The sequence below is a fragment of the Lipophrys pholis genome, assembly GCF_963383615.2.
Source record: "Lipophrys pholis genome assembly, chromosome: 17".
NCBI classification, from domain to species: domain Eukaryota; kingdom Metazoa; phylum Chordata; class Actinopteri; order Blenniiformes; family Blenniidae; genus Lipophrys; species Lipophrys pholis.
This window is the reverse complement of record NC_137643.1, coordinates 22,803,667-22,831,433: the sequence shown is the minus strand read 5'-3', so window position 1 is coordinate 22,831,433 and position 27,767 is coordinate 22,803,667. Positions and strand designations below refer to the sequence as shown.

Here is a 27,767-nt window from a genome sequence, read left to right as displayed (position 1 = left end):
TTTAATAAGGCCACATGTTGATTGGTGTATTTCTGGCGCAGATTTAAAGCGCCACCTATAGGCCTGGCATGTGTACTACACGACGGTGGTTTGACATCTTTGCTCCTGTGAACGCGATGAGCTTCAGGGTGTGAACGCGATGATCTTCAGTTCCCGCTATTCGGCTTTTCTCTAAACGCAACCACATAAATACTCGTCCCACTGGAGATCAGTGCATGTGGAGGAAGAGCTCACACGAAGCCGCACAGACCAGCGGAACAAGTGGTTCAGCTGATCGAGTGGCTTGAAGCGCCGCAGGAAGTGCTGGTGATCCATCCCGCCGTGGGGGGGGGGGGCTCGCCCGCTGTGGGGGCTCGCCCGCCGTGGTGGGGGCTCGCACCATACCTGCTTTCCTTTACTTTACAGTTCCCAGTGAAAAGACTGTTAAAAAAAATAAAAATAAACTTTGTGCAGCTCCGCCCTGAAGATCTAAATGTTTCCCTCCAAAAGTCAAAAATGTTTTCCCGCCTTTTTTCTTCACCTTCAGCCGCTCGGCATGTTTCTGCCTGTCTCATGAAACAGACACATAAAAACAACTCCTGCTCCTTCTCCTGCTCCTCCTCCTACTTTTACTCCTCCTCCTCCTGCTGCTTCTCCTCCTCCTCCTCCTCCTCCTGCTCCTCCTGGATATCAACATAAAGTTTAAAAAAACGTGGTTTCGTGTTTAAATCAATACTTCTTTAACGCAAATAAAAATCAGAAAATCTTTTTCCTCAGTACCACAGTACAAACTACTAACACAAGTTGAAGTGAGTTACTCTTGTAAGTGCATAAAGCGGCACAATAAATTAACTCAAAGTTTCACCACAAAAAAAAAAAAAAAAAAAAAAAAAGCATATATTTCTCTTTTTGGCTCCAAACATGCAGATTAAAAGAACAAACTGGAAATACTGTGAGTAGACTACAATGTACTCGAGTAGCTGGTACATAAGTATGACTGAGATTACACTGAATAAAAGTACTCCTCAATGGGAGTACTAGTACTTTCAAGTAATTTCTGGCAGGCTTGTGCAGCTTCTCCTGCAGTGTGAAGTCTCACCACAAGATGGCAGAAGATCAAACAAACAAAGAACAAAACGAACAAACCAGCTTCCTACAGATTTTTAGTTTAAATGTGGAGAATTTGAAATCAGCTGTTCTGATTTTCTGTTGACAGAAGTTGTTTGAGTCTCAAGTTGTGAATTGTCAGATAAACATGAAGCAGCAGAAGCGCAGCGTTTCAAAAGGGGCGTGGCCGACAAAACCGCTTTGTTTGAAGTAACGTTGGAACTTTTCAGAGAAGTTTTAGATTCAACAGTGGAAATAACCTGACTGAGGTATTCGGATCAAAGTCTGGACCAATCAAACGCTGGGTCGCAGGGAAAAAAACCACCTCCCTGCTCCAGACCTGAGCCCCACCCATCACAGTAACCCCACCCGTCACAGTAACCCCACCCATCACAATAACCCGGCCCGGCACAGACACAGAGAAAAAAACAAACCAGAGATTCTTTAAAGCCAGAAACCTGCTCGTCAACATGTGTGGCCCCAGCGTGTGTGTGTGTGTGTGTGTGTGTGTGTGTGTGTGTGTGTGTGTGTGTGTGTGTGTGTGTGTGTGTGTGTCCTCCTCAGGTTTCCGGCAGGATGAAAGCAGTCACTCATCGTGAGCGTTCGTCCGTCAGCCTCCAAGTTAACGAAGCGTCTCGTCTCTGTTTGAAGCTTCCGGAAGGAGGCGAGACGGAGCAACGACTGAGGAGGAGGAGGAGGATGAGGAGGAGGGGATGGGGGGGGGGGAGGAGGAGGCAGAGGAGGAGGAGGAGGAGGAGGAGGAGGACGTCGAAGAGGAGTTGTAGGGGTGGGGGCGGGGTTTCCCAGTGGTGAAGTCTGTTAGTCTAAAATAAAATCATCGTTGGAGATAAACAGCGAGTCCTGGTTTGTGGTTGATTGAGGCTCCGCCCACTTCACCTCCTCCACCCGGACCTCCTCGGTTTGCACAAGTGGACGATGTGAAATATCGGCTGGGATTGTTCCTTTTGGGCCTGAAGACAGAAACCGGAGGAGAGTCAGAAGAAACGTAGTATTGAACGTGTAGTTTGTTTTATGTCTTTTAGTTTAGGTGAGTGTATTAAATGTGTAGTTTGATGTTTAAATGGGTTGTTGCACGTAGTTTAGTGTAGTTTAGTGCATTAAAAGTGCAAGAAAAAAGAACATAGTTGGACTAATTTAACAGAATTTCTTCCATTTGTAACGTCTAAATGAATCAGGTTCTTACAACTTAACGAATTAGACAAAGTATTTCCTCCTTCAGTCTGGAGTTTAGTGGACTAAATGTGTGGCTTTGTATATTTAGTGTGTAGTTTGTGTATTATTGTAGTGTGACGTTTCAGACTCACCGGCCGGCTGCAAAGACGTCGTTAATATGGAGAATCAATTCTGCAAACAGAAGAAGGTCGAAGTGAAACCACAGAAGAAGAAAAACAAACAAAAATAAAGCAACTTTAATCTAAACAATGATCAAGTTCTGGAGCTCCGAAGACAGCAGGTCTACTCTTTCATTCTTTCTTTCTTTCTTTCTTTCTTTCTTTCTTTCTTTCTTTCTTTCTTTCTTTCTTTCTTTCTTTCTTTCTTTATCGGAGGAGCTTTCACGGAGTCACGCACAACTTTTCTCTGCAATCTTCGACTGTTTGTTCACTGAATCTTATCTGAAACTCCGAGACAGAAAAACCTCAAAGCAGTTCCACTGAGAGTTCAGGAAGAAGAGGAGGAGGAGGAGGAGGAGGAAGAAGAGGAAGAGGAGGAGGAGGAGGAGGAAGAGGACGAGGAGGAGGACAAGGAAGAAGAGGAGGAGGAAGAGGAAGTTGAATCCAGAATTCATTCAAACTCTCCAAAAACATAAACCATGTGTAAGTTCAGAACAACAGTCAGAACAAAACAACAATCTGAGAAACTGGACGGAACCAGAAGTTTTATCGAGGATTCAAAGACAAAAATAAATCAAACGTAAAACATGTTGAAGACTTCATGTTGAATAAAAAACGTCTGTAACGTCTGAAAGGTCTGGATAGTCGGAAACGTCAGAAACGTTTGGGACATTGGAAATGTCCCAAATGTCTGGAACGTCGGAAACGTCTGGAACGTCGGGAATGCCGGAAACGTCGGAAACGTCGGAAATGTTGGAAACGTCGGAAACGTCTGGAATGTTGGAAACGTCGGAAACGTCTGAAACATCTGAAATGTCTGGAATGTCGAAAACATCAGAAACGTTTGGGACATTGGAAAAGTATGGAATGTCCGAAACGTCTGGAATGTCGGAAATGTCAGAAATGTTGGAAACATCGGAAATGTTGGAAAGGTCGAGAACATCTGAAAGGTCTGGAATGGCGGAAACATTAGAAACGTCTGGAAAGTCAGAAACGTCGGGATTACCGGAAACATCTGCAACATCGGAAATGTTGTAAAGCTCTGAAACATCTGGAGACCTCGGACAGTTTGTTTGCTGATAACTTTGTTCTATATTTGTGAAAAAGAACTTTTGAATGAAACAAGAAGACGCGTCACGAGTCCTTAAACTCTCACAGACTCACTGAGCTGAAAACGAGAAATCAGCTGTGAGCTTGTCAGAGGATTTAAACTTTCTTTGCTCTTGTTCTTCGCCCAGCCTGAGAAGCTGCAGAGGAGGAGGAGGAGGAGGAGGAGGAGGAGGAGGAGGAGGAGGAGGAGGCGCGGCAGCAGGGAGGAGACGAGTGCAGACATGACCGCAACATTCCTGAAGGCCTCGCCCGCTCAGGAAGACATGAAGAAAACCAACACAGCCAGATAAAGACAAGCTGCAAACGACGGTCAGTGAACGCAACACGGCCCAGGAGCAAAGAAAAGAGCCAACAGTCTGTGAACGCAACATGACTTGGACTTGGACTTGGACTGTGTTCACTGACAGGACGGTGCGTTCACTGACAGGACGGTATATTCAGGAATGTGCGTTCACTGACAGGACGGTCCGTTCACTGACAGGACGGTGCGTTCACTGACAGGACGGTCCGTTCACTGACAGGACGGTGCGTTCACTGACAGGACGGTGTGTTCACTGACAGGACGGTGCGTTCCCTGACAGGACGGTGCGTTCCCTGACAGGGCGGTGCGTTCACTGACAGGACGGTGCGTTCACTGACAGGACGGTGCGTTCACTGACAGGACGGTGCGTTCCCTGACAGGGCGGTGCGTTCACTGACAGGATGGTGCGTTCACTGACAGGACGGTGTGTTCACTGACAGGACGGTGCGTTCACTGACAGGACGGTGCGTTCCCTGACAGGGCGGTGCGTTCACTGACAGGATGGTGCGTTCACTGACAGGACGGTGTGTTCACTGACAGGACGGTGCGTTCACTGACAGGACGGTGCGGTCACTGACAGGATGGTGCATTCACTGACAGGACGGTGTGTTCACTGACAGCAGGGAGAAAGAATGCCGTCAGCCGGAAAGTTGTTTTCACTTCCTGTGGCCTGATTGGCTGACGCAGACGCTTGATGATGTGACTCTGCCCCCTGCCTGTTCCAGATGTGGGTCGTCTGTGTTTACAGATGTTTATCTGTTCATCTGATCAGGCCGGTTCCTCTCACAGGTGGTTCTGCACCTGTTTTCCTCTCGAGAGGGCAAACTTATCTTCAGCTGAACATTCATGACAGGGCTGCTCTCCCAGTAAGCACAACACGCTAACACGCTGCAGAGCACGCTAACACGCTGCAGAGCACGCTAACACGCTGCAGAGCATGCTAACACGCTGGAGAGCACGCTAACATGCCGCAGAGCACGCTAACACGCTGCAGAGCACGCTAACACGCTGGAGAGCACGCTAACATGCCGCAGAGCACGCTAACACGCTGCAGAGCACGCTAACACGCTGCAGAGCATGCTAACACGCTGGAGAGCACGCTAACATGCCGCAGAGCACGCTAACACGCTGCAGAGCACGCTAACACGCTGGAGAGCACGCTAACATGCCGCAGAGCACGCTAACACGCTGCAGAGCACGCTAACACGCTGCAGAGAATGCTAACAAGCTGCAAAGCACGCTAACACGCTGGAGAGCAGGCTAACATGCCGCAGAGCACGCTACCATGCCGCAGAGCACGCTAACACGCTGTAGAGCACGCTAACACTCTAACACACTAACACATGACAGAGCATGCTAACACGCTGTAGAGCACGCTAACACTCTAACACACTAACACATGACAGAGCATGCTAACACGCTGTAGAGCACGCTAACACGCTGTAGAGCACGCTAACACTCTAACACACTAACACATGACAGAGCAAGCTAACACGATAAGATGCTAACACGTGTTTTGAGGAGCAGGACAAGTTTCGACCTTCATATTGGAGGAAAAGAGAAGCTTCCTGTTAATCTTCACTTTGTATTTATGGAAAACTCTGTGTGTGTGTGTGTGTGTGTGTGTGTGTGTGTGTGTGTGTGTGTGTGTGTGTGTGTGTGTGTGTGTGTGTGTGTGTGTGTGTGTGTGTGTGCGTGCGTGCTACGCCCAGCAGGTATTAACTTTACACCTTGGTCATGTGACATTGTTCCACAGTGAAGTCATTGTTTGTCTCTGAACCAACAAAGAAAACTGAACTGAAAATCACGTAACCGCTGCGATCACCTGCCTCCTGTCATTTGACACCAGCCTCGTCCTGATAGCAGCAGCAGACTGATGAAACAGCTTTCACAATGTTAAAACGAGTTTCTATAAATGTTTCAAAAACATAAAAAAGAATTTAGTTTGTTTAACTAAAAAATATTTTATTGAATGACTTCAGTCACTTTTTAATTCAGATTTCATAATTTTGTATTCAGATATTTTTAATGTGTTTTAATGTGAATATTGTTCTTCAGTTTTTCTTCTAAACTTTGACATGATGTATTTGCATGTGGCTGATCTCTCATCCTGACTGACGAAGTGACGACAGGACGGATGTGAATCTACTGGTGAAGCCGCTCGGAGGCCCCGCCCCCAGCCAACCCACTGGCTCCGCCCCCCTCCGGGAAACCACCCATACCCAACCACCTGTGTGAGGTCACCAGGGGAGGGGCAGCGGCTGGGGGAGGGGGAGGGGGAGGGGGAGAGGAGGCTCGGGGTAAAAAAACGCAGCCCTCGGGCTTGTTCTGCCTCCGGAAGCAGCAGAAACAGGCTCGACCAGGTTTACAGAAAAGTTCACTCTCGTCACACTCTGCACCGCAGAGTTCACTTTTCTTCACTTTTTCACCAATTTCTCATCAAACTGATGGAATTATTCCATTTGAGTCAACATTTTGGACTGAAGTTGAGAAACAAAAGACACACACACACACACACACACACACACACACACACACACACACACACACACACACACACACACACACACACACACACACACACACACACACACACACACACACACACACACACACACACACACACACACACACACACTTTTCAGTTTCTCTCTACGACGTTCCTCCAGACAGTGACGGCTGTTTTTCCCAGGTTTTCCAACGAGAGCTGGCAGACGGTGGGATTAGGGACTCGAACTTACGCCTAATAAACTCCAAACTGCTCCAGTTATTACAAAGCTCGACACAAACCATCAGCAGAAACGTCTCTCCTGTCATTTAACAGAAGCCTGAGCAATGTTCGCCCTCAGAGGAGACAGCACATGCACCAGACCCAAACTGGGGCCCAAATCTTATTTTGAAAGGCAAATTGCAGACTTCCTTTTGGATTTAGGTCTGGCGTGTGAGTTTTGGTTTGATAATTCTGTGACATTCCTACGGGCCGTGGTGGCCTCTTTAGTGTTCCTCGGTGGCGCCCGAGAGCACATTGTGGCACTCCAGGGGTCACTTTGTACATGTTATTACTAGTGCTGTTAAAAATAACGCGTTCATTTAATTAATTGATTTGAAACATTTTTCAAACAGCAGTTTTGTTTACTTCCGTTCTTGTTTTTTTTTTCTCCCTTACCGGAGTAACAGCCACCGCGGGCGCAGCACCGTGACAACAGAGCAGCACAGTACCCAGTGTAATAATATTAAGGCAGAAAGTTTCACTTTAAAAAGTTCCCTGACGGCTGGTTGAGAAAGTGAAAGTTATTAGCTTTACTTTGTAAAGCCGAATCTAACGACCACAGAAGTAATTCTGCAGCAAAATAGCAGGTTGCCATGTTGGCTGACCAGCAGCCACCAAACTGCTAAAACTGGAGGAAATACTGGTAAAATATTAATTTCTCCTCTTTCTCTCTTTTCCTGTATACCTAGTGTGTGTGTGTGTGTGTGTGTGCGTGCGTGCGTGCGTGCGTGCGTGTGTGGATATTACAGTATATTATTACCACTTTGTTTCTAGAAATATTAAAATTCTCAAAGAAGTGGACCTGCACTCTAACAAAACCAGATTTATGTTAGATGTTTATTTATTCATGTTTTTATTATTTTGCTAATCTTGGAGACAAACAGTTTCACCCGCTAAAAGGACCTTATAAAAATAGTCTTTGAATTTACATATAGTCTCTGTGTGTTGAGTCGATATTAATTATATATATATATATATATATAAAAAAAAAATGTTTTCTCTGAATAAATATCCATTACAAGCTGCAGCCTTCTGTAGAGAAACAAGAAACAACATTACAGAAAATTGTGCAATTAATTACGCTGTAGAGCACGCTAACACGCTGTAGAGCACGCTAACACTCTAACACACTAACACATGACAGAGCAAGCTAACACGATAAGATGCTAACACGTGTTTTGAGGAGCAGGACAAGCTTCGACCTTCATATTGGAGGAAAAGAGAAGCTTCCTGTTAATCTTCACTTTGTATTTATGGAAAACTCTGTGTGTGTGTGTGTGTGTGTGTGTGTGTGTGTGTGTGTGTGTGTGTGTGTGTGTGTGTGCGTGCTACGCCCAGCAGGTATTAGTTTTCTCTGAATAAATATCCATTACAAGCTGCAGCCTTCAGTAGAAAAACAAGAAACAACTTTACAGAAAATTGTGCAATTAATTAGTAAAAAAAAAAAATTTTCGCGACTGACCAGTTATTACATTTTTAACCAGTCCTGATGTGCACATGATCAGGGGTCTACTTTACGTGTAAGAAAAAAGAAACAAATACAACAGGGTCCTTGCTTCCAGGCTCCGTCCCTAAAAAAACTGCATCAAACGACATCACACTCAAAACTCAAACAAATATCCCAAAATATCCCAAAAATTATTCGAAACTACACAGACCAAAAAAATACAACAAAACTCCACCAAACTCCAGGTGACCTGTTTATCCACAGCTCCTCCGTCGTGTAGCAACACAAACTGTTCACCGCAAGAACTCCTGGCGTCTGGAAATTACAGTGTGTGTGTGTGTGTGTGTGTGTGTGTGTGTGTGTGTGTGTGTGTGTGTGTGTGTGTGTGTGTGTGTGTGTGTGTGTGTGTGTGTGTGTGTGTGTGTGTGTGTGTGTGTGTGTGTGTGTGTGTGCATCAGCCAACATGTTGTAAGACGCTGAGCTGCGACAGGAATGAGGAGAATTTCCTTGGAGGTCACAAAGTGGTGGAAGCAGAAAGAAAGAGAGACTGACAGATCGGTTACAGACACACACACACACACCGCTTCCAGATTATCCAGATTAAGCCCAGTCTCAGATTACTCTCAAGCCTGACGACTAAACCGCCTTCAAACGAGTCGGACTCAGAAATGATTCAAACCTGAACTTATGCAAACTCTGTATCCCAAATGAACTGGAATTAACTTTCAAACGACTCTGTTACATTAGTAACTCGGTACTCACGGTAATTTCTGCCGGCAGTAGAACACTAAAGCGATGGCGGCTCCGAGCGCCACCAGGACGGCGATAACGATTCCAGCGATGGCTCCGTCGGAGAGGCCCTCCACCAGCTCCTCTGCAGGAAACACAAAGTTACTCCTCCAGTAGTTACTGGCACAAACTAACAAAGTTACTGCACAGAGAAAGTAACTAGGGACTCGGAAAGGTTATGTGTAAAAGCCTTTGTTCATAATGGGCACATGGATTATCGTAGTGTTAGCATTGGCATTAGCATTAGCGCTGTGTGGGACAGATCAATGACATTAAGTTTGATCAGTTAGTGGAGGAAGATGCTCTATAATCTGGATGTTAGAGGAGGAAGAGGCTCTATATTCTGGATGATAGGGGAGGGCGATGCTCTATAATCTGGATGTTACAGGCAGAGGATGCTCTATATTCTGGATGTTAGGGGGAGAAGATGCACTATAATCTGGATGTTAGGGGGGAAGATGCCCTATATTCTGGATGTTAGAGGAGGAAGATGCTCTATAATCTGGATGTTACAGGAGGACGATGCTCTATAATCTGGATGTTAGAGGAGGAAAAGGCTCTATATTCTGGATGATTGGGGGGAACATGCTCTATATTCTGGATGATGGGGGAAGATGCTCTATAATCTGGATGATTGGGGAGGAAATGCTCTATATTCTGGATGATAGGGGGAGATGCTCTATAATCTGGATGATTGGGGAGGAAGATGCTCTATATTCTGGATGTTAGAGGAGGACGTTGCTCTATAATCTGGATGTTAGAGGAGGACGTTGCTCTATAATCTGGATGCTAGAGGGGGAAGATGCTCTATAATCTGGATGTTGGTTGATTTAAATCAAAAAGCAGGTAAAAACACTAATGCTAACAGTGGCCTTGCGAGACTCGAGGAGCTGTAACTAAATGACGCACTGGAATGAGTCTCCAAATTTCACGAAGGACAGTCATTTACAGATTACAGAATATTCTCAGAAATATGAGCGAAACACCACATGTAGTGTTTGAGTATGCAGAAACTGTAATTATGTGAGCAACACAAGCCGCAGACAGGAAGTGATTCTGATTGGTGAGTCACAACAGAGGAAGTGAGCACTGGATGTGTGAGACCGCACGCACACGCACACACACGCACACGCACACACACACACACGCACGCACACACACACACACACACACACACACACACACACACACACACACACACACACACACACACACACACACACACACACACACACACACACACACACACACACACACACACACACACACACACACACACACACACACACACACACACAGTCTGTTTGATGGAACAGCTCAGGATGTACATAACGAAAGGTGCATTATGTATTGTTAAAGTAAAACTCCAGGAAAACTTGATATTCTTTTCTTTGCTTGAATTACAGAAATCTGACCTGAACATGTTTGTTTTTAAGTAGGAAGCTTTGACCAGACTTTGCTCAAAAACTCAAATAATCTCTGAAGAACAACGTGTTGACGTGAAAGAAAACATCCGAACTTTAGCAACAACGATCAAACAAACAACGTAGTTTCACTTTCTACGCATTTCTAATTAACGCTGCTGCTATGAGTTTAGATTCTAACAACCGGATCCGTTTTCAGAGACGCTGCTTTAGGTTTGGATTGCTACCACACACACACACACACACACACACACACACACACACACACACACACACACACACACACACACACACACACACACACACACACACACACACACACACACACACACACACACACACCCGCTGGACGTTACGACGTGGACTCACCTTTGACAGAGAGGTTGAAGGTCTGCGAACTCTTCTTGCCCGTCACGGTGTTGTGCGCCTCGCACGTGTACGTCCCGCTGTTGCCGTACCGCGCTTTGTCGATGGTGTACGTGGCCGTCTTGATGGCGGTCAGCGTGCCATTAAGCTTCCAGCTGTAGTTGGCGGGGGGTTGGGAGGAGGCGGAGCATGTGAGCGTGACAGGGTCCTCCACCTCCACGGCCTCGCGGCCACTCACCGCCGGCGTCTCGGGACCGTCTGCACAGCGAGGCACCGTGGAAGGGTTAAAGAGAGAAACGTCTCTGGGAATTCATGTTCTGATCTGGGTTGTAAATGTAACTAATTACTCTCTTAATTTATCTAAAATAAGTAATTCTATTTATTTGAACATTCTCAGATTAGACGGAGCCTCGGACCCCATGCAGTCTGTGGACTTCCTGCACGGTAATCCCAGATTAGTGAGAACATCAGTGGGAAGCCTTGACAGTGACATCAGACATCTCCATGAAATAATCTGAACGGTGGATTAACTGGATTAGAAGACAGTGATTTGTTTAGGAAAAGTTGTCTTTCACTTTCACGTATTTAAGTTCCCTCGTTTCTTGTTTCTGACACTTCAGAGATGTTTTACGAGCTTCTCAAACCCTGCATCCCTGACATAATCTGGGACTCGGTGGAGCTGTAAAGCGGCGGCGGCGGCGGCGGACACTCACAGTTGACCACCATGGTGTAGACGGCCTCCTCGGAGTTGACGGGGTTGGCGAGCTTACACGTGAACTTCCCGTTGTCCTCCTTCAGCACCGGGCTGATGAGGACCGAGCTCTTGTCGGCGGAGAAGACCACGCCGCTGCTCCTCAGGGGTTTCCCGTCCTTTAGCCACGTCAGGGTCTTCACCACGCCCGCCGTAGACAAGCAGCTCAGGTTGGCCGAGTGGTTCCCGGCGATGAGGACGCCAGTCGGCCCGGTGAGTTTCGTACCAGTGATCGGCTCTGTGTGAGAGAGAGAGAGAGAGAGAGAGAGAGAGAGAGAGAGAGAGAGAGAGAGAGAGAGAGAGAGAGAGAGAGAGAGAGTCAACGTTTAATCTCATTCAACTGACGCACTATCGTAGTGCCGCCGCTGTAGGTTTGAACGTCAGTCCAAACCAATTCTACGTAAAGCTGCTTCACATGTCGTTTACATCGGAACAACCTTTCAAAATAAAACTTTGCTCGACTTTGCATTTTCATATTAGGACATTTTCACATTCACATGGCAACGTCTTGAAAACAATGTAGTTTACATGTTGATCCACTAGTTGGTGCTGTTGTTGTTTTCAGCGGCTCCGAGCACCGTTGGCACATAACCACTAGGCTGTGCTGCTGCATGTTGGCACTTAATAAATCTTATCCTGCTGCTGGAGGTTTGAATCCCTCCGTGGTTTTATCAACAGGTGAACTTCTAGAAGGGTCTCACCCTCCACGAGCCCTTCGCTCAGAGGATGCAGGACTGTTGGTAATCCCTAAAGTCCATAAAAGTAAAACAGGAGGCAGGAGTTTCAGCCATATGGCTCCTTTACTCTGGAATCAACTAGCAGCCTCGGTCCGAAAGGCCGACACCATTAGTTTATTTAAGAGTAGACTAAAAACCTTTCTCTTTGATAAAGCTTATCCTTAGGAATAAAATAGGAATAAAATAGGAGCACTAAGTTGAGCTGCTCTAGGCCTAGACTGCTGAGGGGATTTCCTCTCTCCCGTTAAAGGGAGGAACTCTACATTTGGAGCTTCTGTTTCTTGTCTTTCTTTCTTTCTCTCTGTGTAACAACATTACTGGAGCCACCAGATACTGACAGGAGGAGAGCAGGATCCAGGGGATCAGACCCAAGACTCCCAGAGTGGAGTTACCACGGTCCTACTACCCGACCCCACCACAGCACCGGGACCCCACCGCAACGGCACGGCCCTTAATCTCCAGACTGAGATTGGCTCATCATCAGACCAACGCTCATCATAGACTTTTCTTAGTATTTGTACTTCTCTGGCCTGTATGCCACTCTCTCTCTCCCTCTTCTATTCCTCTCTCTCCCTGTCCTATCCCATGTACTTCTCCCCCCAACCGGTCAAGGCGGATGGCCGTCCTTCCAGAGTCTAGGGTCCGAAGAGGGACTTCTTATGAACTTCTCTCCATGCGAGGGAGTTTTTCCTGGCCACTGTTGCTTGTTACATCTGCTTGCTTTGGAAGGTTTAGTTGGGTTCTGTGGTTCTCTATCATTGTAAGAGCGCTTTGAGATGTTTGTTGATGTGATTTAGCGCTTTACAAATAAAATTGAATTGAATTGAATTGAATTGCTTTAAAGCTGAACGTTAAAAAAGGAGAAACGACTCAGAGTTTCAATAATATCTGACTCATCCACTTTAATGCCATTTCAACTGCAAATTAAGGCCACGTCCTGAGAACGCTGCACTCGTTTCCTTTTTTAAAACCAACACGCACACGCACGCACGCACGCACACACACTCCAACCTCCAAGAAAATGTAAAAATTAAATAAACAAACAAACAAAAAACACAACAACACGAGATTTCGTGATGCGGTCGCCCGGTTGTTATCAAACTATCCTGAAAGTTTGTAAAAAAACACCCAGAAAACCAGTTTTCTGGACATTTCACTGTATTTTGCACCAGAAGGATTCACTAAAATTAACTTTATGTAATACTGTAATTTTTTTGTTTTGTGAAAATATATCTACGTCGTGTAAAAATGGCACTTTTTCACCACTGAAAAACAAATTGTTCTGAACGTGAACTGAAATGACACTGACACCCATTAATCTCATTTGTAGGCCTTAATCTCCTTTATTTTTGATCAATATTGTAATATAATGTGTCATGTTCTTTATTTGTGTTCTGAATTTAAATCTTCTATCCTATAGAAAAACTTGTTTCGGTGCGGAACATGTACTCAGAGCATTTCACAGGCACATTATACTTCGTATAATTACGTGATAAAGAAAGGACTTGACTTGACCCCTTGTCTTAATGATGCTGCTGTAGGTTTAGGACGGACTGAGTTGCTCCACATTCATCTCACATTTTGCATCTGTAATAGTACTTAAAACTTTCACAGGTAAATATATCAGATGTATGCCGTTGAGACTTTGAGGGCAACACGTTGAGTCTGTTACTGAACATTTATCCTGAGCTGGAAATGGAAAACAAATTCCTGGACTATCGACTATTTGAAAGTCTTTCTGTGTCTTCTGGAGACGTTTTCATTCTAACTGTCCTGCCATGAGGTCACAGATCAGATATATTGAATTGATAGATGAAACGCAACTCTGGACCATTTTCTGAGAGCTGCTGCTGGAGCTTCACTCCATCCATTCACCCATCATCATCCTCATCATCATCATCATCATCATCATCCTCGACTGCACTCGGTGGTTCCTCACCCATGACGCCGAAGGTGACAGCCGGCGAGCGGACCACCCGTTTGGTCTTGGCGTTGGTGGCGGTGCAGGTGTAGGAGCCCTCCTTCTTGCCGTGGCCGAGCTTCTCGATGACCTCCAGCGGGAGGACGGGCCCCTCGGTCTTCACCGCCTCCTTGTTGTAGTACCACAGGTATGTGGCGGCCGGGCTGGAGGCGGACGAGCACGTTAGGTTGAAGCTGGACCGCGCCCGGATGTACTGCGCCGGCTTGGCGGGATGGATCTTCACGTCGTCGGGTCCGTCTGCGGGTTAAAGGTCAGCTTCAGGTCACACACTCAGGAATGTTTGATTAAAGCTCCAGCACAATGACACACCCACACACACACACACACACACGCACGCACGCACGCACGCACGCACGCACGCACGCACGCACGCACGCACGCACGCACGCACGCACGCACACACACACACGGAACATGTGAATCCTGTTGAACGTTCGCTGTGTGTGTCTTTGGATTTGAACTCAGGTTCCAGACTGAAGTGAACACATGAAATACTGTGAACAATAAACATCTCGTAACAAACTGACCCAGCGAGATAAATATTGTTTTCATGCTCTGACATGACACAATTTGAAATTCAACAGGAAGGGATTTCCATTCATTAAGAAAAATGCCTTTTTAATCAACTGAAAGAACCTGAACGAGGGTTTGAATCCCTCGATACGATCAACAGTCTGTTGTTCTCTGCTTCTGGAGAGACTGAGTCTGTTTCCTCAGTCATTCCCGAGTCATTTCCAGTGGAACGTTTTCTCTGAATCTGGTTTCTGTTAAAGGGTGTTCTTCCTCTCCTCCGTCTCATTGTCCTCGTGTGGGATTGAGAATCCATTGAACTGTTTCACTTTTAGTTGCAATAAACGAGAAAATACATCAGGAAAAAAAAGATATTTTCTGTGTGTGTGTGCGTGTGTGTGTGTGTGTGTGTGTGTGTGTGTGTGTGTGTGTGTGTGTGTGTGTGTGTGTGTGTGTGTGTGTGTGTGTGTGGAGGGGGGAGGAGCCTGTAATCACACGTTGGCCCTCAGGACATTTCCACACACTCTGATTGTACTCTAAAGGTCTGAACACTCAACAGCAACTCGACTTGCCCGACTTGTTCTGAACCAGCAGTGTGTGTGTGTGTGTGTGTGTGTGTGTGTGTGTGTGTGTGTGTGTGTGTGTGTGTGTGTGTGTGTGTGTGTGCGTGTGTGTGTGTGTGTGTGTGTGTGGGAGTGGCGGCAGGTTCAGGTCTCGGTCTCCTACAGTTCCTTCTTCTGTAGTTTCTGTCGAGGTCGTCGGAGCTGATTCTGCCACTTTGAATCAAACCTCCTGCTGACGACTTCCTCCACATCTCCCTTTATTATCTGGTTATTATCACTTTTTAATGTACTTTTACTTTATTGAAATCAAAGTTACTCTGATAACAAATTAACGATAATGACATGAAGCTCATAAACGAGACGCTTTCAGAGTCCTCTAACTCTAAGAACGACGCCGTGTCATTTTCAGTGGAAAGCGTCCTCCTCTGAGTCGCTTTTCTCTGATTTGCTCCTGTTAAAAATTGACATTTCATTGACCTGTTTCACTGCTAGTTGCAACAAAGGAGGAAATATATCAGGAAAAAAATATATTTTCTGTGTGTGTGTGTGTGTGTGTGTGTGTGTGTGTGTGTGTGTGTGTGTGTGTGTGTGTGTGTAGGGCCGACGACGTGCTGCTATGTAAACAGGAAGTGTGACTCAGTGACTGTAAGCTAATGGTTTAAACTGCTAATGCTAATGTGAACAGTTGGATGTTGGGTTAGTTTAGTAAGACAATAACCAAGCTGCTTTTCACTGGAAACAGCAGCTTCAGGCAACACTAATGCTATCAGTAGGCACGGTGAGCAGGATAATGACGACAGCAGTGCTAATGCTAATGTTATCAGTAGGCGCGGTGAGCAAGGTAATGATGACAGCAGTGCTAATGCTAATGTTATCAGTAGGCGCCGTGAGCCGGATAATGATGACAGCAGTGCTAATGCTAATGCTATCAGTAGGCGCGGTGAGCCAGATAATGATGACAGCAGTGCTAATGCTAATGCTATCAGTAGGCGCGGTGAGCCGGATAATGATGACAGCAGTGCTAATGCTATCAGTAGGTGCGGTGAGCAGGATAATGGTGACAGCTGCGCTAATGCTAATGCTATCAGTAGGCACAGTGAAGAGGATAATGACCGACAGCAGCGCTAATGCTAATGCTATCAGTAGGCGCAGTGAAGAGGATAATGACCGACAGCAGCGCTATTGCTAATGCTATCAGTAGGCGTGGTGAGCAAGGTAATGATGACAGCAGTGCTAATGCTAATGTTATCAGTAGGCACGGTGAGCCGGATAATGATGACAGCAGTGCTAATGCTAATGCTATCAGTAGGCGCGGTGAGCCGGATAATGATGACAGCCGTGCTAATGCTAATGCTATCAGTAGGCGCGGTGAGCCGGATAATGATGACAGCAGTGCTAATGCTATCAGTAGGTGCGGTGAGCAGGATAATGGTGACAGCTGCGCTAATGCTAATGCTATCAGTAGGCACAGTGAAGAGGATAATGACCGACAGCAGCGCTAATGCTAATGCTATCAGTAGGCGCAGTGAAGAGGATAATGACCGACAGCAGCGCTAATGCTAATGCTATCAGTAGGTGCGGTGAGGAGGATAATGACCGACAGCAGTGCCAATGTTAATGCTATTAGTGGGCATGGTAAGCAGGTTAATGACTGACAGCAGCGCAACAACTTGAAGGAACAACCTGTCTGAGACTTCAGTAAGGTAACGGAGTTCCAGGAATCAGTTCCTGGTGCTGTGAGGTGCAGTACTCACAGTGGACAGTGAGGTTGAAGGGGGCGCTCTTCTGTGTCTCCAGTTTGTTAGCAGCCTTGCAGAAGATGGGCCCCTTCAGGTCGGACCTTAAGACCTCATAGATGGTCAGCTCGGTGGACAGTTCCTCCTGCGAGGAGAGAACGTGAACTCCAGTGAATCCCAGGAAGGAGTTTCATGTTAGCATTGTTAAATTCTTTCAGCATGAACACTGTGACCTGCAGCAGGTGCCAGTTAGTGGACCACGTTCACCTTTATAACCTTAATACAAACAACAGTGACTGAGATTGAAGGAAAAGCAGAAGCGGACCTCCTTGAGAACCACATGTCTGCCGTCGACCACGACAGGCATGGTGCCGTTGAGCCAGGTGAACGTGACGAAGGAGCCCTTGGCGGTGCAGGTGAGCACCACCGTGCTGTTGTACTCCATGGCCTCGGACAAGCTGGACTTGATGAGCACGTCGGACACCGGCTCTGCACACAGAAACACAAAGATGGACGTCAGAGAGAAGCGTCTCAGTGAATCAGCTATTTCCTCTGGAGGTTTAAACACTGAAGGTTCAGAGAGGTTTCACATGGAATTTGATAAGTTTGGTTAGTGGTTCACAGCTACAGGTTCCCAGTTGTTGGGTCCCAGACCAGACCGGACCGGAGCGGACTGAGTTCCAATGATGGAACTCTAAATTTGAATGTATATCTGAACACCAGAGGATCCAGGAAAGGGCCCTGAGGGCCACCGCGACATAGAATCAACACTGTCTGAGCCCCTTGTTTACGTCCTGTTCTCCCTGGAGAACTCCAGATTCCCTCAAGAAAACACCGAGCACCACCTTCTTCTTCTTCTTGATTTCCGGCAGGCCGTACACCGTACGGCATAATGCTGCCCTCCACCGCCCAAACAAGATTTTACTCCACCAGCTCAAATCCTCTCGTATAATCCAGAGGAATGAGGAATTTTAACCCCGCCTTCCCAAGAGAGTCATAATTTCCCCCTAACTCTAAAACCGTTTTCAAGGAAAACACCTCCAGACCAGATCAGACAAGATCCTTCAAACAGTACAGAGTGCAAGAGTATATCTTGCAGTGAAATAATACATGAAATACCGTCTCTGATTCCCCACACTCGCAAAAACCATTCAGATGTTTGCCTATCAGCTTTAAACTACTTGCCATTGGGCGATGCCCCAATCTCAGCCTGGTTAAAATAACATCATCTCTGCACACCAGCGTACTCCTCCACTTCTTACGTTAAACATGAAAAGCTGCACAGAATAAAAAAATGTTGACCTTTCTGCTCCCGATTCCATTTCCTGTTGCCATTGTCTCCAGATTTTCATTGCAGATGCTAATCCATTCCGCTTTACCCATTTGTACTTTTAATTCAATTGTTTCTTTAGTCAGGGATTCTTTAGCGGTTTCAATTCCCTCAGTTCCCAAGTGACCTGGCACCCACATAAAACCAACATTACAACCGGACCTTTCAGTTCTTGAAAGGCAGTGCAGGAACTCCATTACTAGATTAGGTCAAGCTCAAGAAGCACCTTCATCTAATGCCACCAAAGCAGCAGCAGAATCCCAGCATATGACACTGTTCTTTGGTTTATCATGCTCCACCCAGTCTAAAGCTCCTTCAATTGCCAAAAGTTCAGCAGACAAAAATAGACATATTGTCTGATGTGCTGGTTAGCAGATTCTCCTCATCAACAAGAAAACGGTTTTCCGCGAAACTGGACCCCTTGACCCGTCTGTGAATATTTTCATGAACCCATTATACTGATTCAGGAACATCTTCACCTCCGTGCTGAGGCTATTTCCCCCTTTTGAAAGAGCGAGCAGCTGAACCTCAGGTTCAGGAAGAAACCGAGGAGGAACAGACGACCAACAGCCACTTTTCCACTGTCCAAACCAAAATCCTCCGCCAGCTGCTTTATGTGATGTAAGAAATTTGACTTCTTTCCGGTACCAGAAAATTCACAGGACGCATTTAAAAGGCACTTTGAAACCGAGCTGGTTCTTGTGCCACATCGCTTGGCCCAATACCGAAGCCCCAATTGTTTCCTCCTGATCTTTAGTGGCCTTTCCCCCATGTCAATGAGCAAGGCAGGGATAGGAGTGGTTTTGAAGGAACCACTACAGATTTACCCGGTCTAGTTTACTAACAGCAGATTTGGAAGCTGAATCAAAAACCACACAACCATAATCTGAGATGGATCTGATCATTGCACGATAAACCATAACCCCAGTCGCTTCCTGCCGAACTACGGAGAATATTTATTACTTTTTCACACTTTCCAACAACTTGTCCTATGTGTCCTTTCCACGTGAGTCTTTCATCCATCCACAGGCCAAGAAACTTCAGTGTTTTCCCTCTTTCTACTGGGCAACCATACAATGAAATATTTACTGCAGGAATCATCCTCTTATACCGAAAGATCATGTATTTGCTCTTGGAAGATGAAATTCTGAATCCCCAGCCGTTGACCCACAGAGCTACCTGATCCAGAACTTTTTGCATCTGACAGAATAGGACAGGCATTTTTCCTCCCCGTCTTCCAGATCGCTCCATCATCCCTAGTAACCACCTCTGAGGTCCGTTTGGCTAAAAGCCAAACCGTCGTGGCCACGCCCACTTCTAACAACATTCAAAAATAAAAGTGACGTGAAAACTGACAGAATCAATATGCTTCAGTATTTAAACGCGACGAGTTGCAAAGCTTCTACTCTCACCAGTCGTCTGGGTGGAAATTCAACCTGTGTGGAGTTCGTGTTTGTCCTGCCAATATATCTTTTTACTCAGGAAAATGTAAAACAAATAGTGTAACATCTCAGCTGTGATGATGTTACTTGGTTCCAATTCTTTTGTGTCACCTGACACGTTGGAGCGAGGTGGCCTGTGATTGGCTGAGAGTGGAGAAGGGAGCGGGTCAGATGCATGCAGTGTGTGTGTGTGTGTGTGTGTGTGTGTGTGTGTGTGTGTGTGTGTGTGTGTGTGTGTGTGTGTGTGTGTGTGTGTGTGTGTGTGTGTGTGTGTGTGTGTGTTGTGAGAACATGTGAACCTACATCAGTGCAGAGAAACGCAGTACCCAGGTTTCAGCGGGAAAGTGGTTCATCATTGAATAAAAAGTCTTTTTCTAATGAGTGTCGGTTGAACTTTCCTATTTGTGCTTTGGTTTTCGGATTGTGATGTGACTTCTGAGCCACCGTATCTCACTGAAACCACATTAACGAATGACTACATCATATTTATTCTCATTTATTCTTCTTACATTGTTGAAACAGTTTTATGGTCATTTTGACCGTATTCTTATCACCACAGATAGTCTGGGCAGGTAAGCCCACACACACACACACACACACACACACACACACACACACACACACACACACACACACGCACACACACACACACATTTCTGTTGGGGTGTTTTCCCTCATAAATATTTCCTCTTTGAACTGAAGCTTTTCTGTTTCAAACTTAAAAACTAAGACATGAAAAAAAAGAGACTCGTCGGCCACCGGGAGCTTTAGTTTGTGTAAAAGTTTGTCCTCTGCGGAGTCGTGTTTGTTCCCAGTCCGCAACTATGAAGCTGTTTTTCATAAGCTGAGTCCATGAGAGCGTAAAGTAGCAACGAGAAGACAAACCGGCAGTGTAATAAAGACCCAGAACAACATTTTAGGCCACATCCACACACAAATTATCTTTTTTCTCCCCGAGGCTCTAAAAAAAAAAAGGTTCCGTCCACACGTCACTATGAACACGGCTCAACACGAGGCTTCAGGGCATGTAGTACACATGTCGGCCTTTCGGGGCGCTGTGACTCACCAAACACACCAAAAACGCAGAAGAAGAGACGGAGCACATAGAGTTATAGAGACGTTTATGAGCAGGAGTCTGTTTCTGAGTACTATGGGTCTATGGCCCTGCTCCTCCTGCTGCTAGCGTCAGTAGCTTCTGCGGCTCCACCGGAGCTTCTAAGTCCGTGATTGTTGTGGTTATTTGACGACATTGCGGACCGCGGTGTGGGGGCAGGGGGGGGGCGATTACGTCATCTTTTTTCCACAGATGATCGTCTTTGCCGTCCACACCTCGGGGTGTGAACGACACACGCCGGGGTTTTAGAATTTCCCCACTCTGGGACCCGTCTTCAAAAAATCCTGTTCTTTGTGCTTCTAAAACGCCGCCTCATCTGGATGATCGGCCAAAAACAGCTCTTTTACGTGAACCGGGGTTCTCATGTGGACGGCCCCGAAGTGCTCCGGTTGACTAACTTTTCTCCCTGGACGATGAATGTGGACCCTCTCATGATAAAGAGTCCGACATATGGGGGCACTGACCTCAGGGTGGGAAACATTTTTCTCTTTTCACACAATTCAACAAGGCATTAACAAACGTTTTTTATAAATGTCTTTAAATAAAACGAGACGTTTCAGTGATACATTTAACTTTTGCTAAAAGAACAGAGGACCCAGGATGGAGCCCTGCGGGACACCACAGCTTATCATACAACAATCTGATGGAAGACAACATTTCCTGAGTCTCTTGTTTCAAACCATTTTGTCCCCCGACCTCCCAGATAACATCTGAGACATGCTGCCGACCCCCCCCCCCCACACACACACACACACACACACATCCCCCTCGACCTCTGATTGGTTCTGGAACGTTTTGGCCAAACACTGGTAGACACGCCTACTAAAAGCAGCAGCTTTAAAAAAACCAAAAAAGAAAACACCAGACTATTCAGGGTTTGCTTGACATTTAATCAAAAGGTAAAAACAACAACAATGTTCGGGCAGCGCCTCAGAGCTCCCGTGATCCCTGGTGACTCAGCAGGGTCCTGGACGACACGCTTTAATCACTTTCTGGTTCTACAAACGGTCGCGTTCACAGTGACTGACTTTAGCAGGGTGTGTCAGGACCGGACGTGAATGCTGTTACCTTTAGCATGAACCAGATTAACTGTTCAGCAAAGACAACAGGTTAGGCTAGTTAGATAGAACTAACTGTCACTGAGGGAGACGTCACTGGTCGCCATGTTGGATCAGACCAGCCTGAAGGCAGAGATAGCATTAGCATTAGCATTATCTGAACAGTCTTCCTCCACCAACATCTAGATTTTAGAGCATCTTCCTCTTGTAAGCAGTTTCTTTTCATTTGTACTTTCTAGTGAGGTAACTGTGTTTCAAAAAGTAACAAGCGACAGTATTGGAGTACTTTTCTTTCTGGAACATTCTGTAGCTCACGTTGTAACCTGAAGCAGCATAAAAAATGAACGAGGGTTTGAACCAGCAGACGGCTGCGTGCGAGCAGTGTGTGTGTGTGTGTGTGTGTGTGTGTGTGTGTGTGTGTGTGTGTGTGTGTGTGTGTGTGTGTGGGAGTGTCTGTGAGGGTGTGTGAGGGTGTGTGTGTTCCTTGTGTAGTTTCTACTGAGGTCGAGGTCGTCGGAGCTGATTTCACTTTGAATCAAACCTCCTGCTGACGAGATCGTTCCTTCTACAACAGCAACTTTATCACCAACGATCTTCAACACCAGCAACTTAATTGCCAGCAAATTCATCACCGGCAGTTCGCTTGATTTCGACCATTAGCTGAACTGCTCAGCATGCTATTTTGAGCGATGCTACATACTAAAGTGTTTCAGGCTCACACACCAGCGATGCTACATGCTAAAGTGTTTCAGGCTCACACAACAGCGATGCTACATGCTAAAGTGTTTCAGGCTCACACACCAGTGAGGCTACATGCTACATGCTAAAGTGTTTCAGGCTCACACACCAGCGATGCTACATGCTACATGCTAAAGTGTTTCAGGGTTTGCACACCAGTGAGGCTACATGCTACATGCTAAAGAGTTTCAGGGTTTGCACACCAGTGAGGCTACATGCTACATGCTAAAGAGTTTCAGGGTTTGCACACCAGTGAGACTACATGCTACATGCTAAAGAGTTTCAGGGTTTGCACACCAGTGAGGCTACATGCTACATGCTAAAGAGTTTCGGGGTTTGCACACCAGTGAGGCTACATGCTAAAGAGTTTCGGGGTTTGCACACCAGTGAGGCTACATGCTATAGAGTTTCAGGGTTTGCACACCAGTGAGGCTACATGCTACATGCTAAAGAGTTTCGGGGTTTGCACACCAGTGAGGCTACATGCTAAAAGGTTTTACAAAATCAATATAGCCCAAGCTTTGTGAGTTTTGAAGCTTTATAGGTCAGCAGAACAGGATTTTATAGATAATTTTTAAAAAATCTCCTTTTTAATACACAATTAAATGACGTGTTTCCTTATTCCATCACTCGTAAAGTGTTTTAACAACTTTTATATAATTTATCATTGTTAAAACTGATATCGATTGTGAAGCATCTTCATGATTCTTATCTGAAAGCTGAAAATCAGTAGATTTAATGAGAATTGTGAATAAATGCTGATTTATGTGTTTGTTCTTTTGTTTGGATATGTTCGGGGACAATTCACAATGTAGGACATCACAGCTCAAGATGAACCCACAGAAAATCAAAATACGCGCGTCAAACCTTCAAGATCTGCTTCTTTCTATTTCCTCCAATAAAGAACTTTAAAAAGTAACTGCTGTTTGTGTTTATTTGTGAAGCGCTGTGATATTCAACTTATTATTAATAATAAAAAAAACTGTTTTACTGATAAATCCTTGAAAAAAAGCAGGTTTCTGTTGTATCCTCTTCACTCTGTCTCTGCTCACATTTTATCAGCAAATAATCTCAACAACCAATAAAACCCCGTAGCAACCACGTGACACTTTTATCGTTAAACATTAAATTTAGTACGGCGATACCAGAAGTATTAAACATAATTTAACCTCACACACATTCCATCGTGACAACACTCCAGAGTGCTGGAGTATGAGCGGATTTATGGTTCTATCAAAGTATAAATGAATCAACAGAAAAGTCTTGAGATGATCGTGAACGCAGAAGCGGAGCCGCACCCTGAAGTAAACACACCTTTTTTTTTCTTTTTTTTTTTTTACTTTTTTTTTTTTTAAGTTCACCTGAACAAATACTTCCTGGGCCGAGTGCAGCTCAAATTGCTCAAACACAACCTGCGAAGGTTTTCAACTGAAACAGGGAGAAGTGTGGTCAAACTCTCTCGAACGTGCACGAAAACAAACAAAGTCACTTCCTCCGCCGCGGAACGTAGTGCGCCGAGCTGTTTGGTTTCCGAGCAACTTGCGCGCGCGCGCGCGCTCCTCAGGTTTCTCTCTCTCTCTCTCTCTCTCTCTCTCTCTCTCTCTCTCTCTCTCTCTCTCTCTCTCTCTCTCTCTCTCTCTCTCTCTCTCTCTCTCTTACACGTGAATAAAAGGTGAATCACCTACCTTTTACAAGACTGATTATTAAATCGTGCAGTTTATATTTAACAAACCTCTGACGTGACACAATCTGTGGAAACTGAACAAACATCCACTTTCAGTGTGTAAAAGGTTTAAATCAGTTCGTGCGTCACCGTCAGGCTGCAGACACATTTTTGCTTCAGGTGTGTCCCTCGCCGTCAAACTGCTCCAGAACACCTTCGAACCTTTACATTCGATCGGCTTCGTAGAAGAAACACAACCAACGCTAATAAAACGGCTCTTTTCTATAAAACGTTTAACAATCAGCTTCAATTCGGGAAAAGAGGAAATTCTAATAGAATCCTAAATTATAGATGACATAAGTTTAAAAAGCACTCACACACACGTCCATGTAGGGATCGAAACCTCCCTGGGTCATTATGTGACGGTTGAATCCTGGAGCCAGGTGTGGCTCTCACCTTGAAACTCAACCAGACTCCATCAGGAACACTTTACGTTTAGTGACACCATGTAAACTCCAGAGCACAAATCAAAAGGTTCTTATTCGTATTAACAAGCTTTTTTAATCCACCCTGCATCATATCGAACGTTTACGAAGCAACAGCTATAAAACGAGCGGATCCTTGTCGAAGCATCTTCACAAACGTCCAAGTGTGGGAAGAGAGAAATGAGGACGGAAGTCTTAAACTTCCAGCTAAAATTTGGTCCAGGAATTATTAAGAATTGTTGTTTGGTTGTGCAGAGGCAGGTGTGGCTCGAGCCTTCAAACTGCACCAAACCCCGTCCGGAAAAGCCACTATTGTCATTCAAACTTCCCCAGTGAGACGCAGGAAAGCTCAAACTCGACCACACTGTTACTTCGGTTTCGTTTAAACGCTTCTGAACGATGCGGCTTTAACAGCGGGAGAAAACCAGCTCGCGTTCAAGCAAGATGAAAGAAGAAGGAACGCAACAGCCACAAGATCACACAAGTGAAGGCTCATAATCCTCTCATCCACGGGAAACACCCGGATTAATAAGTAAAATAAACTTTCTCAATCAGCTTCAGTTCCTCTCTGTGGAGATATTTTCACCTATGAACTATATATATATTTATATATATATATATATATAGTTCATATATGAAATACTGGATACAGTTTCATGGGCAGGTCAAATATTCCTCCTGGAGGAGGAAGAGTCATCGTGTCTTTCTGAGACGTTTCCACAGCAGGTGTGGCCCGCAACTCTTCAATCTGCACCAAACTACTTCAATCTGCACCAAACTACTTCAATCTGCACCAAACTACCTCAACCTGTGAATTATTTCACCTCCAGGTCGATTCAAGGAGACGAAACTTCCCACAACGCACAAAAGTTTCCTTGTAAAAGCTTCGGTGCGCAAACGTTTAACATTTGGTGGGTAAGAAAAATGTAATGCGGCGCCCCGCAGGGTGTCGGTACTCACCCAGAACCCGGAGCTTGATCTCCCCGGTGGTCGTGTCGCCCGCCATGCCCACCACGGTGATGCTGTAGTCCCCGGTGTCCCCGCTCTGCAGGCCGCGTAGCGTCAAGGCGCCGTCGGTCGCGTTGATGGACACCCGGTTCAGGTACGGATCGTTCACCTTCGTCACCGAAGACCCCACCGTGGCCACGTGCACAGTGTCCTCGCCGTCACTGTAGTTCCAAATGATGAAGGTGTACTCCGGCTTGCCGAGCAGCGTGGTCAGGGTCACATTCTTCCCCAACATCCCGTCCACCGGACCCTCCGGCAGCACCGTGTGCACCGCGTCTTTATGCGCCCTCAGGACGCCTGGGAGCGCACCGGGACGCACGAGAGAGGACAGGAGAAGGGGGCAGAGGGGCAGAGGAGAGAGGGGCAGGAAGGCACTTTAATAACCAACACTGAAGATACAACTACAATGAAGAACTTCTTCTCCATTATACGCGTAAAGGCGAGGAGGCGCGCAGGAAACTGCGCTTCTCCGCCTCGAACTGTAGAGGCGCCGCGGAAAGACGCACTTTATCTTAAATCTACTGATCCAGCTTCATAACGAGCGTTAATTTCTTTCTGCGTCATTTCTTACCGAGAGAAGCGAAGAGAAACAGAAGCGTCTTCAGATCCATCCGGACGGTTCAAGTATCGCAGAAGAAACAGAGACGCTGCGTCAGTAGCTGCAGCTTTCTACAGACACACCCAGGACACACACACCCAGGAGAGACACACACACACACACACACACACACACACACACACACACACACACACACACACACACACACACACACACACACACACACACACACACACACACACACACAGAGCCTGTTGGAGCTGTTGACCGTTTCGTCCACACTATGCATCAGTGTTTCCAGTCCCAGCTCAGAGACTCTGATCAAAGTTACTTCTTCTGGCCTCAGACCAAGACCTGGTCCTGGAACTGCTCCTGTTCTGGTCTCTGTTCTTGTCCTGTTCTGGTCTCTGTACTGGTACTGTTCTTGTCCTGTTCTGGTCCTGTTCTGGTCTCTGTTCTGGTCCTGTTCTGGTCTCTGTACTGGTACTGTTCTGGTTTCTGCTCTGGTTTCTGTACTGGTACTGTTCTGATCATGTTCTGGTCTCTGTTCTGGTCTCTGTTCTTGTCCTGTTCTTATCATGTTCTGGTCTCTGTTCTGGTCCTGTTCCGGTCTCTGTTCTTGTCCTGTTCTTATCATGTTCTGGTCTCTGTTCTGGTCCTGTTCCGGTCTCTGTTCTTGTCCTGTTCTGATCATGTTCTGGTCTCTGTACTGGTCCTGTTCTTGTCCTGTTCTGGTCCTGTTCTGGTCTATGTACTGGTCCTGTTCTGGTCTCTGTACTGGTATTGTTCTGGTCTCTGTTCTGGTCTCTGTTCTTCCTGTTCTGATCATGTTCTGATCATGTTCTGATCTCTGTTCTTGTCCTGTTCTGGTCCTATTCTGGTCTCTGTACTGGTACTGTTCTGGTCTCTGTTCTGGTTTCTGTACTGGTCCTGTTCTGGTCTATGTACTGGTCCTGTTCTGGTCTCTGTACTGGTATTGTTCTCGTCTCTGTTCTGGTCTCTGTTCTTCCTGTTCTGATCATGTTCTGATCTCTGTTCTTGTCCTGTTCTTGTCCTGTTCTGGTCCTATTCTGGTCTCTGTTCTGGTCCAGTTCTGGTCCACTTCCTTCATATCAACGACTCTTCAGCTCAGACTAAAGTAAACATGGTGTAAAAATCCCTGAGTACATTTTTCTCTCTGCTAAAGTTAACTTCCTGTTTTGTGTGTTGATGCCTTTATTTCGAAAGCGCAACTTCCGGTTTTAGAGCACATGAAGCTAGCTTCACGGCAACGAAAGGTCACGGAGAAGATAAAAGTTTTTCACGGAGCATGGAGTTCCACATGGTTCTGTCTTAGGACCTCCACTCTTTACAGTTCTACCTGCTTCCTGTAAGACGATTATCAGGACACACTCCATTGTCTACCATTGTTATACAGACGATACAAAATCTATTGATCCGTGGAAAA

The 27,767-nt window shown here is 45.9% G+C and overlaps 1 protein-coding gene across 1 annotated transcript; it reads right to left on the bottom strand.

The window, feature by feature from the left end:
• Nucleotides 1-1,124: 1,124 nt before the first annotated feature.
• LOC308122826 (cell adhesion molecule CEACAM20) lies at nt 1,125-26,453 on the bottom strand. Its single transcript, XM_080484943.1, has 10 exons — nt 26,333-26,453; nt 25,714-26,058; nt 17,249-17,412; nt 16,942-17,068; nt 14,073-14,351; nt 11,359-11,634; nt 10,649-10,903; nt 8,829-8,940; nt 2,412-2,451; nt 1,125-2,057 (listed from the first exon to the last, which is right to left on the bottom strand). Exons 1-9 carry the CDS (start codon nt 26,370-26,372, stop codon nt 2,433-2,435), a joined length of 1,617 nt encoding a protein of 538 aa, XP_080341069.1. The 5' UTR covers nt 26,373-26,453; the 3' UTR covers nt 1,125-2,057; nt 2,412-2,432.
• Nucleotides 26,454-27,767: the final 1,314 nt, after the last annotated feature.